We start from the raw sequence: 14,695 nt of genomic DNA on the forward strand, positions 1-14,695 counted from the left end.
TATGAGACTCAACCCGCCCTCACCGCTGATGAACACCTGCTGTTGGGTTTCTGACACATTCCTGGGTCATAGGGACCTACGTGGCTTGTTCCTAGCTGTTTAGAAATGGGTATTTGACCACAGTGTAATATGTTCACACCAAAGCCATTCACACTCGACTTGTGCCTGTGGGGATAGCTGGCTTCGCACCTCATACCAGCTTCCAGGCATCATTTGGGCTTAGATTTTCAAAACAGGTGTTCTGCCTCTTGTTTTTAGTTCCCTTCAGCTGCAGATCAACTGCTTTTTGTAAGAATCGTGGGGTGAGTGCTGTTAGTGGTGTTTTTGTTATTTCCGTAACTGTCGGGGGTGGAAAGCAAACCTACCTCTTGGAACCGTGAAGAGGTAAAAAACTTACGGCACCAAAACAGAAGTGTGGGGTGCCAGCTGCCAGGTGTAAAGACTCTGAGCTGGTTATGTGCCTACTGCCTCGGTATTTGGGGCTTTTGGACTTGCCGTACCTTTGCAGACTGCAGGCTGCATCTTTGCGTTGGTTGGTGTGAACCCGGTGGATTTAGAAAGCTGCTGGAAAGGGACACACAGGATCTGTCGATCTGTTCTTTCTCTACGTTTGCTGAACGGTTGTGCCTTGAACATCTTTCTCTTAAAGTGGGGGCAGGGGGTGCACACACGCACGTGTGCATCTAACAGAATATAATCGTTCAGGCCAACGTGGACCTGCACCAACGGTCTAAACACCCTATTAAAAGTACAAATAAAATGGGGCGCCTGGGTGGCTCAGTCGGTTAAGCGTCCGACTTCAGCTCAGGTCATGATCTCGCGGTCCATGAGTTCGAACCCCACGTCGGGCTCTGGGCTGATGGCTCAGAGCCTGGAGCCTGCTTCCGACTCTGTGTCTCCCTCTCTCTCTGCCCCTCCCCTGTTCATGCTCTGTCTCTCTCTGTCTCAAAAATAAACGTTAAAAAAAAAATTTTTTTTTAAGTACAAATAAAGCATTATCCGAAGAATAATCAATATCGGCAGGAAAATTGAGGGATGTACGGTTAATCCAAAGGAGCATGGATCAGCAAAGGACCTCGGCCAGTGTTTGTAAAGGGTATTTGCCCAGGTTTTGTTATCAGGAGATTGCCATGCAGCACCGTTTACTCAGCATCCTCCAGATGAAGGCTGGGCGCCAGGGGTCCCAGGAGGCGGGGCCAGGGACAACAGTCTGGGATCTGAAGTGACAGTGTTGTCAAGCATGCTGGCTCCCCGTGTCACGGAGGGGTCCAAGGAGGTTTATAAAAGCACAGATTCCAGTACCCTGCCCCACACAGTGAAAATCAGAATCTCTGGGGGTGGGGCCCCAGAGACTGCCCTGCAAACAGATCCCCCTCTTATGGGCCAGTGTCACGGATGCTGTTTCGGTAGAGGAGAGAGACGGAGAGCCGGAAGACAGGATTCTTACCCTGGGTTTGGAGCAGACTTGGAATGGTACCTACCCCAAGCCTATCGCTCACCCCCTCTAGGCCTCAATTTATTTCATTTTAAAATGAAAATAGAGGCGCCTGGGTGGCTCAGTCGGTTAAGCGTCTGACTTCGGCTCAGGTCATGATCTCACGGTCCGTGAGTTTGAGCCCCGTGTCGGGCTCTGTGCTGACAGCTCAGAGCCTGGAGCCTGTTTCAGATTCTGTGTCTCCCTCTCTCTCTGACCCTCCCCTGTTCATGCTCTCTGTCTCAAAAAATAAATAAATGTTAAAAAAAATTAAAATGAAAATAATTCTGCCAGTTTACTTGCCTCAGGATTCCTGAGGGGGGGGTGGGAAGGGAGCCCTTGTACATGCTCTCCTGGGCCTCTGCAGAGGTCAGCGTCGCTATATCCACTGGATGAGGAACGTGGGCTCTGATAAGTGAAGCAGTCTTCTGAGGTCCCAAGTCCCTGTAAGTGAAGAAGCCCGGCTTTGAATCCAGGTATGTCTGGTTCCAGACCTTTCCTTCCCATCAAGGTGCTCCTCTGAGATTTTAGAGATCAGGCGTATGCTTAGCAGTCGGCTGAGGCATGTGAACCAGCAGCATTTGCCTGGGAGCTCATTAGAAATGCAGGTTCTCAGGCCCCACCCCAGGCTGACTGCATCAGAATGTGCATTTCAGCAAGCTCTCCAGTGATTCCTGGGCACCTTAAGGTTGAGAAGCACTGTTGAGGAAGACTTGAGATTGGACAAGAGAGAGTAAGTCTGAAGATCACGGTATGGTAAACAAAAATGCTCACAGGGATGAGCAAGGAGGCCGCCTTTACTGGGAGGCTCCCGTAAGGAGTGAACAGGCCTAGACCATTTCAGCCTTTCTGTCTGAGCTTCTGTTGCCAGGGAAGTACGCCTTATCTAAGAAAGTCTGGGCCTCCAGGAGAATGGGTTTTAAGATGGACACAAATTGTTTTTATAGGTGTGTGTATATTTAATTTTCAAAGATAATAGGATTACTTATATTTTAAAAAAGAAAGACGAAAAAATCAGGAAGAAAGCGTTTAGCGAAATGTCATCACTTTTCATGCATTTCAGAAGTGACTCCTTTATAGCAGATAGTACCCACCAGGGAGGATGGTCAGTTGCGGGGCGGGGGGGGGGGGGCGCGGGGAGGGTGTGCTCAGGGTCCTGAAGATCTTCTCTATGCATGCTGGTCCTCAGGCTAAATCCTAAGACCCATCAGTTTGAAGGAGGGTCCCCTGATACTCACACTGTAGCAGCTCCCCAGCACAAGATGCTCCCTGCAGAAGGCAATGCCCTGACCCAGGGCTCAGCAGCGAAACTGGCAAACCTGGGCTTTGAGGAATGTGGGAAAACCTCCATGCAGCCTCCCAAGCTGCTAGCTTTGGGGGAGTGTCAGTCCAGTACTCAGAAATTCTCAACCTGGGCCAGATCTCACGTTTCAATTCCTGATTTGTATTCACTGTGTTGTTTAACCCTTACAAGTCACTTTTCTGAGGCCAAGTCCGTCTGTGAAATGCACAAATCCCCCGGAAGTGTCTGGGCACCATGTGTCATTGGCGTGCCAACCATTCATTTATACCCGTGGCTCCAAAAGGAGCCAGTCGGGAAGATTACGCAGACTTGCTCCCTGCCTTCTAGGAAGTTGTATGGGGTAAGGCAGACAGGGGGACATACGTTAATGTCCCCCTAAGTCTGGGCTGCTTCTGACACCCTCAGCCCTGGTCCTTTTGCACTTGCTTCACTTCAAACTACCCAAAGTGGAGTCGGCCAAACCAACTGTTCTTGTTTCAGTCTTTCCCTCCTTGTTGTGTTGTTGTTTTGTGTTTCCTTAGTTTTTCAAAAGCCTGCAGGAATGGGGATGGTACTCCCATTCTGTTACTTCTAATCTCGTTAACAATTTTTTGAATCACGTGAGTAAAAGCTTTGAGGTTGAGAAATTACGCACTTTCGAGTTTTGATTCCAGAAAGTCATTTCAGCTCAGCTGTAAACACGTCTAGAAGCTGAATCTGAAAGAGGAACTGCCTGCCCAGGCTTCCCCTGGGGAGCTGGAGGCATCGCCCGCTTCACGGTGCCTGATTTCCAGAGATCAGGAAGTTTAAGGGTGTGCCGGGAGGCAGGGGGTAAAAAAGAAAGCAAGTGCAGTTGGTTTAAAACCACACAGTGCAGAACAGTCCTGGCGTTCTCGCGTTCCTCCCTTCCGCCACTAACTGGTGCCTTCCATCACCGGGAGATGAACCGGGAAGGCTGGTTATTGACAGCTGGGCAATTTGTACAATAAAGTTTAACGGCTTACATCCCCTCGTACGACTCTGTCAATGTTTCCAACGGATCACCTTCTCAGGTGCTGGTTCTCACGCTCGTACTGACTCGCTCCTTCTTCTCTTTCCCTTCAAGCGTGCAAACGCAAAGAGCAAGAACCAAACAAAGACAGGAACAATTCCCAGAAGAAATCGCGCCTGGTGTTCACCGACCTCCAACGCCGAACACTCTTCGCCATCTTCAAGGAGAACAAACGCCCGTCCAAAGAGATGCAGATCACCATTTCCCAGCAGCTGGGCCTGGAGCTGACGACCGTCAGTAACTTCTTCATGAACGCCCGGCGCCGCAGCCTGGAGAAGTGGCAGGATGATCTGAGCACAGGGGCCTCCTCGTCCACCTCCAGCACTTGTACCAAAGCGTGATGGAAGGACTCTCGGGCGGGCACAGGTCGCCTCCGGATGAGGACAACCGACACCAAAAGAGAACGCAAAGGAAAAAGACACCGGATTCTTAGCTGGGGCCCTTCACTGGTGATTTGAAAGCACAATTCTCTCGAAAAGAAACTATTCTAGCTGTAATCATAGGCCAGGTGTTCTTTTTTTGTTTTCTTTTGTAATGGCGATGGAGTCCAAGTGCAAGCTGAAGATTCATCTCTTTGAACCGGACATTGTCCTCCGAGCATGCTAAGCGTCCCAGAAACCCAAATGGGGCCTTCCTGGAGCGAGTTAGTTTCAGTGTGGTGTCAGCCAAGCTCAGGATCGCTTCCAGTGCCAACGGTCTCGCTTTGGGGCCCGTTTCAGTCAGGGCTCCCCCGTGTCACAGTGGGAATTTGGCCTGTGGACGGATTCTGACGTTGGGCTCCCAAGACGCTACTATGAGAGATTCTTCTGGCAACAAGAATGACCTCATTTGCTTTCTGAGTGCTTGGCCTCATCATACCACAGTACACCAAAGTTCACAGCCATAACGTAGGAAAAAAAAAGGCAAAAAACCCCCAAAACATCAGAATGATAATTACTGAGCACAACTTTTAAATATGGAAATTAAAAACAAAAAATCCAAGGACCTGTTTTTCCAACTCAGGCATCGTTCCATTGAATGGTTTAGAGAGCTTTAAGTTGATCCAGTTTACAATTTTCTTTTCCTTACCTCCTGGAAATCTCACGTGGTCTTGGATCCATCAAAAAAAAAAAAAAATCAGTTCTCTCGAGCTCAACGTATCAAGCACAACGTAGATAAACAGAGAAGTAAGGAAGGTTCTGGATTCACCACATCTGGATTTTCAAGACGCTGATTGTGAAGTCATGAGGGAACCGTTGGGAATATGGCTTCAAGCACATTTTGCAGTTTGCTACAAATTCTGTTTGTACATAATGCAGACACGCACACTCAGGAGGCCAATTTAACTGTTACGGTACATGGAGCAAATGCAGCATTTTAAAAGATCTAGATTTTTTTAGATCATTAATGTTCCTTCTCAGTTATCAGTCACCTGGTTCCTCCTATTGTGCATTGTAACCGCCACGTAACTCATTCTCACTCTTTCAGACTTCAGTTATTTCCACATCCATCCCATTGGTAGGGACGTTTTTCAGTGTTTTCTAGCAAGAAAAAAAAAAAAAAAAAAGTAATTCAAACCACCGTACGTGTTACTCATGAGGGTCATCTAGTCCCAAATCTCTTCCATTGTCGAATCATCCTCGCGAAACAGCTGAGTAAATCTGGAGAAAACACAGCACACCAAAGAAGCAGAATACTGCAAACCAAAGACATTTACTACTTGCCATTTTCTAGCCTAAAAATACTGTGATTACTTTTAGAAATCAGAAAACCTCTGCGACTCCGAATGGCATTCAGCTCTTGCATCTGACTCACCATCGGGCTGAGCGAAGCGGCTAGCCAAGCCACCCAGGGAGCGGCTTTGCCGCGCCAGCTCTGGTTCCCGGCTGTCACCTTCCCACAGCGAGGGGAAGAGCGCCCACAGAACTCTGGGAGATTGCGAAGGTCACGATGTGCATACTTACCAGTGAATGGCCCCAGGGGGGCACCATGGGGGTGTTCAAAGCAAGCCAAACGCTGCAATGATTCTTTACAGACACTTGAGACTGACTTTTTTATGAATTACTTAATCGAAACCAAAGAAACTTTTTCTGCACCTACTTCTGCAACAAACAAGACTGTTCCATTAAAATGAATAAATAAATAAATACGTAAATCAATGAAAATCACCACCACCAAGAAGGAAGCACGCCAGAAAAAAAACAAAAACAAAAACAAAAAAAAGCGCGAGACACACTGTGTTTAAACAGACCTCTTGGGACATTTTTTGGAAGCAGATTGTAAAGAAAGGGTTGAGACAAGAACAGATCTAAGGAAAAGCCTCAGCGGCTGCTGCTTCATTTGACAACTCACGCGGTAATCTTAAAGTTGAAGATTGTCTTTAATTTGTGCCTATGCAGTTTTTCAAAAGAACACGGAACAGAGCAACAGAAACCTCAACAGCTACAATACCAAAGATGAGGATTTCTCACATCTTTTGTTTCAATTCATTATCTCCTCTTGTCTGGCTAAAATACTAATCGCGTCATTGATCTGTGTAAAGGTAATCAATTTTGTTTCTGAGCGACAAAAGGAAAGGGTCATTGATTTGATTTGATTGTTTCCCTTTAATTTTGTTTTATGGCTTTTCTACCCCAACATGGAATCTCTCAAAAGCTTCCATGGACTCCAAGTTTAAGATGTTGGGATACCGAACTATTCTCTCTACTCCTCAGAGTATGGGGAATAATGTCACTTGAATGTTCTTTGCTTATCCCTTAGACTTGGTTCCTTCTATGTTCAGAGTCTCAGCATCAGGGGAGGGAAGGGGAGTGAGGGTCAGGGTTAGGGGTCTTGGTGACACATCCTCTCCTGAACCACAGAACCAAAGAGTTTATAGAGGAATCGACAGCCTCATCATGTTCATGTGATTGCTACATCATAATGGCTTCATTTGGGGGTGGGGGGAAACATGTAAAAATAATTGCCAGTTTCTACTTTTCTATTAGCTTTTTAAAAATCAGCTGTAAAGTTGCATTTCTAAAGAAAGATATATATATATAATATATGAATACATATATAGATTCAACTTGACATTTGGTGATAACCCAAAATTATTGCCGTCCAAATCCATGTCTTGTTTTGGTCAAGTGCTTCATTTATTAAGCATTCGGTTCAGAATTTTGCTCATCTCTCATGCCATCCCAGAGTCCATCTTCCACTGTGGGTGATTTGGAGTATTCAGATTTCTGTGGAAATTCCCAGGAAAGGTTGAAAGTCAAATTCAAGCATTTCAACATTTAACCTGTTGACAAATGGATTCATGGTGCAAATGAGTTTTACTTGTATTTGGGGTCCTCTCTATTCTACGCCTCAACCGCAATCAAGGTGGCGAGTGAGGTCTGTCCATGAGACCCGGTGCACAAGTGGGGCAGGGCCAGTGGGGCGCTCGTCTTCTATAACTGCTGGGAAGGCTCAGTGGGCCATTCCCACTGGCTATGGAGATGAGGCCAGCCCAGAAATCTGTTCTCCAGGAGCTACTCTGTCCCGTCAGGGTGTTCCAGATCCCCTCAGTGAGCAGATTCACCAAAGGGAATTCTCACAGGGGAGGTCCAACTCCTGTTGCAATGAGTTGATCAGTTTCCTCAGGGTGGTAATTACCAATTTGTATTGACAAGCCTGTGTGCAACCACAGCGGGCGCTGGAGTGAGGCAGTGGTGCTGACTGGGGGCTTGTCTTGATCCCGGAGAGAAAATGCAAAGCAGGGTGCAGGGAGAATCCCAGAGTCCTGCCCCTGGGAGCCCCACCGTCCATTGTGCCACCTCCTTGCTCCCGCCATGTGAGTCTCCCTTTGCAGGGGCAGCTGCCATGGAGCCGTGAAGGAACGCGACCCTCCAAGGCTTTTGTACTTCATCCTACCTCGGATGTTCCGGGACTTGCCCCCGTATCCTTTTGTCTCTTGCTCATACCCCATTTCCCTTTTGTCAAATGACCTAGGAAAGAGTGTATTTCAGCAGGGGAATGCTCCGTATGGGTTGAGAAAAATGAATTTCAACTTGGCTATTTCTAAATGAAATCCTTGTGACTTGCGGCCAACGTTCTGGAGACTGGATTGGGGACCAAGCCTGCTCGGTTTGGTTAGTGATCCTTCGGCAGGCTAACCTAACTGTTTGGGTTCTGGCATCCTCTGAAGAGGTCAAGACCAAAAGAGGCTGCCTCTGTGGCCTGAGATTTCCATACTGGTAAAATCTGGTGTAGCCACATACACCCCCTCAGTGTTCCTGGTGACCTGAGGAAGATGCCATCATGTAAAAAAGGCAAGAACTTCCCTCCAAGGACTTTTGTTAAGTGTCCCCTACTGGATAATGTCATACCGGAGAGAAGCGCTTGCCTTTAGAAACGAGTTACATACATATATAAATACATGAGCGTATTCATATATTTATGTATCAAAATTTTAAGCCCTACAGAATTTCAACTTGTAAAAATTCTGAAAGAAAAAAAAAAACAACCCTGCTAATTGAAAGGAAATGGAATTTGACTCAGTGGGTTTCCTCAAGCATTTTAAAATTTACTTTAAGTTAATGATCTCAGAGAACATAACCATTTGGGCTTGGACTTATACTTTAGCGTCTGTTTCTTCAAGCCAAGAAAAATTCCAAGCATGCCTCAGCCATTAGCAACAAAGGGGACAGTATGAAGGGACAGTTCTGAACCAAAATTCACGTTCTTGAGGCAACAGAAACCTAAAGGCTATTGAGTGGAAAACTACTTTTCTTTATTCCTGTAGGGAAACTGGCTCACTCTTTTGTTTTTAACGTGATTTTGGTACTGGGGATAGAAGTCTTTCATTTCAGGGAATTGTTTAACAGAGCCACCTCATTTCTTTCTTAAAGGAAAACAGCAACAACAATAAAAGCTCAACCCTGATATTTAAAGACTTTTCCAAAATGTAAAATGGTAGGTTGTACCCCTTGAAGGTAGAGGAGAGAAAAAGAAATGAAGGACCCAGCATGACTCTGTCTCTGGATACATCAGAGCATCACCTCTGCGTTTTTTTCCCCACAGGCTCTTGGCAATTGTGGGCTTAGGGAATTTAAGCAATTTTTCATTCTAGCTGAAAGGAAATCAAAACTAGGAAGGTAAACCTGACACACACACACACACACACACACACACACACACATTCATATTCATTTTTGTAATTCCAACAGTGTATTTCAAAGCCAAATATAATCAATCACTTAATCTTACCTATGCCAGGCACCCACCTTTTAATGCCAATCCATTAAAGCTGAACAAATGTTTTAAAAAATCACTACCACCCGGTACAGGCGGGGACACTTTCCCACTGTTGAAAATGCTGGCAGAATTACTGAAGTGTCTGATTACCATTACCAAAGTGTCATAAGAATATACCTTGGTGGTGAACTCTGATTTTCAGGAGGTTGTACAGTAGGAATTTTTAAAAATATAAAAAGAACAGCCTGAGTCCCAATATTGTTGAAGAATAATGGACTATATTAAAAAGCGGAGAAAAAGAGATGATCATGTGGTTAAGGTTGACCCGAAGGCCCCAACATGAATACTGTGAAAATAACAGTCATGATTCTTAACAGATCAGAGATGGTTTTTTGTTGTTGTTGCTGCTGATGCTGTGTGATTCAGACCTGTTAGTCTAACCGGGGGGAGTGAGTACGCAATGATAGATGGAGGTGGTATGCCTAGAACTTTCTAATATTCACGTGCAAGACTGGTAGCTTAATAATTTTGTACACTTAGCTAAGACCAAGTCACCTGTAAAACAATAGGAGATTCTAGCTTTCAAGTAAGGCCACAAAATCCTTCCTAAAGGAAGAAGTCCCATAAATTAATGACATTGGCTTTAAATAAGGACGTCCCAAAGCTTATTTTCCGTCCATGATTTATTTCCTTCCAAGGGGGGGGGGGCAGGGAGGGGGGGGTTGTTTTAGAAAGCCTCAGAATGTGTTATAAAATACAAAAATAATTATTAAAATAATATAAGGCCTTACATATGGGTAGACACAAAGCCTGTGGCCGATGGGCTATCGCATGAGACACAAATTGAGGCCCACGGGCTATCGCATGAATCCCACCGGGACCAGAAAGGCTCATTGTTCTCAGATACCAAAATGACTCTGACAGTCTGAGGCAAGTTAAAGCTACAACCCCAGCATTCCTTATAGGGTTTTGAGTTTGGTTGACTGGAATTAACCAGCTAAGACCTTTGTAGTAGAGAAAATGTGTATAGGAAAAAAACATATTGCTACAGGGGTGTTCATTCCATGGAAGCCTTCCATTTCACAGACACTTCACAGAACATAAACCTCGGTAGATCAGTTTGCCTAAAGCTTATACAGTCCGTCAGCGTGGATGTATATGGATTTAGGGATGTCTCTCGACATCCCTGTGTATCCCCGTAGCAGCACATAGTACCTGTGGGTGTCCAGACTGTGCAGACATGTGTGCACAGACATCTCCATACATAGCTACTGTCATCTGTTACAATAAATGAATTTAAGAGATCATTTAACATCTACGTGAGCCTTCTACGATGTACCTTGCTTTATTTATTATAACGTTGAAAAAAACTGAAGTGCAGGAAAGAAAAGTATCCCAGCATCCTCGTGGTGTACACTCGGAATTGCTTTCATTTGGGCACATCCAAGATAAACTCAACTTTCAAGAAACCTTGGATATTGTTTACTCATCTGAGGAAGAATGACACATATGCTTGATGACTTCGGTTGAATAGCTTTATTCTGGATCTCTCATAACTACGGCTAAATCCAAAGACCTGGAAAAAGACAAGAAAGAAAAAAAAAAACAAAAAAAAATAACAAAACGAAAGAAAAAAAATAGCAAAACAAAGTGCAAACTAATAGGAGAAAAATGAGCTCTGGTTTCCAGGGTTGAGACAATGTGCTGTGGTGTTGTGGGGGCTGCACCAGCTACAGGGGGAAAGCGGGGATTTTTCCTTTGTGCTTGTCACATCTCAGTGGTCTTTATGAACATGAGAAAGCTTGAGAGGTTATGATTTCCTGCTTTATTTTCATTTAGACTTTCGAAAGAGGCTATACATTTTGTCCATCAAGAGAATGAAGACAGTTAAAAGAAACTTTTTTCTCCCCCTTGTCTCTTTGGGTTATGACCCAACAAGCTATGTACCATTCATGTAATTAATTTATTTAAATTAGTTTCTAGCACACAAAAGTGTAGGATTTGGGTAATTATTTAATCGTCTTACTTTGATTTTACTCCTTGTACTTATTTATCAAACTATAGACCAATGGTGCATCAGAGATGCAAGCTTTCATTTAGAATTCTCTTGAAAGGTAGTTTGCTTTATAAAGCAGTGAAATTCTGTTACAGACAGGGAAGAAATACAGGTTACCAAAAAAAAAAAAAAAAAAAAAAGGAAAGAAAGAAAAAAAATCAAGGTATTTTTCCTTCTTGAATTAACTCTGGAAATAGTTTAAATAGTGATTATTAAATTATTTAATTTAAGTTTGCAGCCCCACCTGGTAGCAGGCAAACTTCACCTTTTAATTATTGGGGCCCTCAGAGCCTTCCTATCGTAACTTATTTATTTAACTTATTCAGCATCTACAAAAGGTGCACCGTATAGTTTATATTTTTTATTTAAAACAATAGAGAGCACTGCAGCTTGTTTGCTGTCAGAACAACAGAGCAAAGTGTGTGGACGAGCAGATGACTATTCAACCCGAACCTGTACATTCAGACCCTGCTTCACCAGCCTGGATTTCAGGGCGGCTTCACAGAAACTGGAAAAAATAAATTGAAAAGATCGTAACAGCAAAAAGAGAGAAAACCCTTACACTAGCTGCTTCCAAGAATGAACTCTGTGTGTGTGTGTGTGTGTGTGTAAAACAACAAAACAAAAAAGGGAAAAAAAAAAAAAGCAGAAAAAAAAGGAAAAAAAAAAAGGAAAAACTTTCTATTTCTAGTGAGAACCAAAGAAGGCTACCTCACTGACTTTTTCCATTTGTAATTTTAATCGTGTTGAAGACACCAAAGATACCAAAGATTTCTTTCTCTGTGCGGTCTGCATTTTGCTTGTGCTCTTTTATAATTTTAACTATTCTCTCTGACATATGGTATTTACAGCGGCTCAGATACCCCTAAGAAATAATTATCTATGTGACGGTGGCTGCTAATTTGGAAAGGGATATTTTCTGTGTTTCTCTCATTTGTTCGCTGTCCCCTGCACATGTTCAGATGCTGCTGTAATTGGATTCCTTAAATCCCAGTTTCAAATTGGTGAAGAAGGCTGGATGGAAGTGGCCTTCAGTGCTAGCCACGACCTCTGTCCCCGCTTTGGAGCTGTCACAGTAAAGATTTCTAATTCCTGAACCATAGAAATTCTAATCATTGAGGGGAAGAGCTGGAAGGGACCTTAGAAGTCACGTGGTCCAACCCCCAGGGGCCTGGAGGAGTGAAATATTTACCCAAGTCCAACAGCTGTCTGGAGGCAAAGCCCAGACGGGCCTCCTGCCCTCCTGTTCCAGAGCTGCACCCCCGGCTCAGTGCCACCTCTGCATGAGACGGGCCACATGGTAGCAGAGAGGAAGGTGGCAATCCCGTAGCCACGAGCGGAGCCTGGGGCTTGTCACTTAATGTTTTCACGCTGTGGAAGAAGCCACAGGTATTACAGCGTTTGTCCAGTTAAAATCTCAACGTGACGTCACCTATGATCAGTCGCTTGTAAAGGTGGTCGGTCTTGCAATATTAAAGCTCACAGAGGGGTTTCCACCCTGGCAGTGTGCATTGATCCGGGTGACCACTGTTGAACCTCTGCGTTACAAAATGTTGTATATATAAGCATTGAATTCAGCGAGAAGAGAAAGTTCATTCTTGGTCTGCTGAGTTTGATTATTATGGATATTTTTAGGTCATATTTATCAGGAAAGGGAATTTGAGCAGTACACGTGTGACACGGAAGGGGTTCGGCTTTTGGCCTCTTCCTCTTGATTTGTAGGTGTGTATACTTTGTTTCTAGGCCAGCTCTGTATTTCTGAGAAGTTTAAGTCTCACATCCTTGGATCCTTAAGGATTATTCATTGTAAATGAAAGGTGACCCTAAAAGTTCACAGGAATAGACAGGCCACTTTAAGAAACAACTGACTTGAAGTTGCTTCTCTCTTCCCTTCTTACTCATAAAATGAATTGGTCTTTTTAAATTTTCTTTTGGGTCCATTCAATGATTAAATCACCATTAAGATCCATTCATCAGAGTGATTTGTATGTTAGCCAATGACCCATTCTCAGCTTTTGACCAAATGGGTTTTAGACATATGCAAAGATCCCCCTCTAGTCTTTATGGCTCTTTATTGAGTACTAGTATTTCCCACTTCACATAATAGAGTTATCTTTGAGCTTTTAAAAAGACCACTAGGCAAAGAAGCTAAGAAGGGAAAAGACCAATCGGCTCATGTGTCCCATGCATCAAAAGACTGTAGCTAGTGGAAGGCAGACTGGCAGGCTAGGAGCCGCTTGCCCCTTTCTGCAGTTTCCAATACAGATCTATTCGAAAGTCCTCTCCCGTCCAGACAAGCTCCAAGCTCCATCTTCCCCCATACAAGGCAAACTCATAAGGCCTTCCTTCCATTTGGTTTTCTTCCCCAATTCCTATTAAAAATAGAATCCTCAGAACACCGGGGAGACTTAAGAAAGAAGATCCGACGGTTGAGCAAGGGTGCTCCCCTAGAAGCAAACACCTTCCTCCCCAGCCTTCCTACCACCAAACCCCCACAAGAGGGAACCTAGAGAGAGCGACTGCAGCCTGAACACAGAAAACATCCCTCGATTGGCAGACCCCTCCTCAGCAACACCCCCGCCCCCCACCCCCCCAACCCCAGCCTCATGCTTCACTTGCAAAGTGTGACATAACCACGGGACGAGTGCCTTGCTTGAACCAAAGCAACGATTTAGCCAGTCTGGACCTCTCTGTGCTTTTTTTAATCCTTCCTGTGAATACCTCAGCTTCAACTGGGCCTCCATATGGTAAATTGGTGGGCTTATTGTACTGTGGTGCTTTGCAACGCAACCCTGCAAAGAACACGGTTTGTACTAATACCAAAGGTTCTTTCTCTCTGTCTCCTCCTTCTGCCTCCCCCGTTCTTGTCCCTTTTCTAGTCCTTCATGGTTCCAAAGCTTTACTATGAACCTGGGCATGTTGGCAATGCAGACCGCGCAATTCCTTACCGAATTTTCTCAGATATACCTCATAGATAATAGTGTTTAGAGTAATGTTATTATAGCGTATGTAATAAATTATTCACTGTTTCTTTTGGTAACTGTGATTTAAAAAAAGAAAAAAAGAAAAAAAAGCTTTATACGTTTTAGGTTGTGCTTTTGTAATAGACAAAAAGGTGCGCTTAAAAAAAAAAAATGTATGTTCTTTTTTTGTTCCCCCTTTGGATTTTATTTATTCTGGATTGGGGAAAGTTGCAGAATGAGCCCAAAGTTTACAGTTTCATATTTTGCTGAAGAAACAATCTGTGTTCATTTGCTCTGTTGAAAAAAAAAATTATTTTCTACATTTGTGCTACTTGGTCTGAACAATTAATTGTTCTGTGTTAACAGTGTAGTATTATAATTAGCAACTGCCAATCAGTGCTATAATTTTATGCATGAGGCTAAAACTTTAGCAGTGTGATGCATTGTGGTCTTAATAGCAACATTTTTCATTTTGAACTAGATCTTCCCCTTTGGTTCAATGGACTTTTTTTATGCATGGGCGCCCATCGTTTGTTAGCAATTGTGGAACAGTTGTGTATACATTAAACTGTGAAAATGTACACAGTTCAGCCTCAGACATTGGTAATATTGCTTTTATTGGGAGATGTCTCACCTCAAAAATACGCTTACATCTGTTGGGATTTCAAAA

The 14,695-nt window shown here is 44.0% G+C and overlaps 1 protein-coding gene and 1 long non-coding RNA gene across 2 annotated transcripts in view; one reads left to right on the top strand and one right to left on the bottom strand.

Moving 5' to 3' along the window:
- ONECUT2 (one cut homeobox 2) overlaps positions 1 to 4,148 on the top strand; it is a 45,366-nt gene extending 41,218 nt beyond the window's left edge. The window contains exon 2 of the mRNA XM_007080585.3: positions 3,862 to 4,148. Coding sequence (XP_007080647.2) covers positions 3,862 to 4,148 — 287 coding nt within the window. The remainder of the gene's footprint in view (positions 1 to 3,861) is intronic.
- The window catches only part of LOC122232599, a 57,018-nt gene continuing 44,106 nt past the window's right edge, over positions 1,784 to 14,695 (bottom strand). Inside the window, exons 3-4 of the long non-coding RNA XR_006209954.1 lie at positions 2,713 to 5,327; positions 1,784 to 1,918 (exon numbers count right to left, since the gene is read on the bottom strand). This is a non-coding gene — a long non-coding RNA (uncharacterized LOC122232599). The remainder of the gene's footprint in view (positions 1,919 to 2,712; positions 5,328 to 14,695) is intronic.

This window comes from Panthera tigris, chromosome D3, assembly GCF_018350195.1.
Source record: "Panthera tigris isolate Pti1 chromosome D3, P.tigris_Pti1_mat1.1, whole genome shotgun sequence".
Taxonomy (NCBI): domain Eukaryota; kingdom Metazoa; phylum Chordata; class Mammalia; order Carnivora; family Felidae; genus Panthera; species Panthera tigris.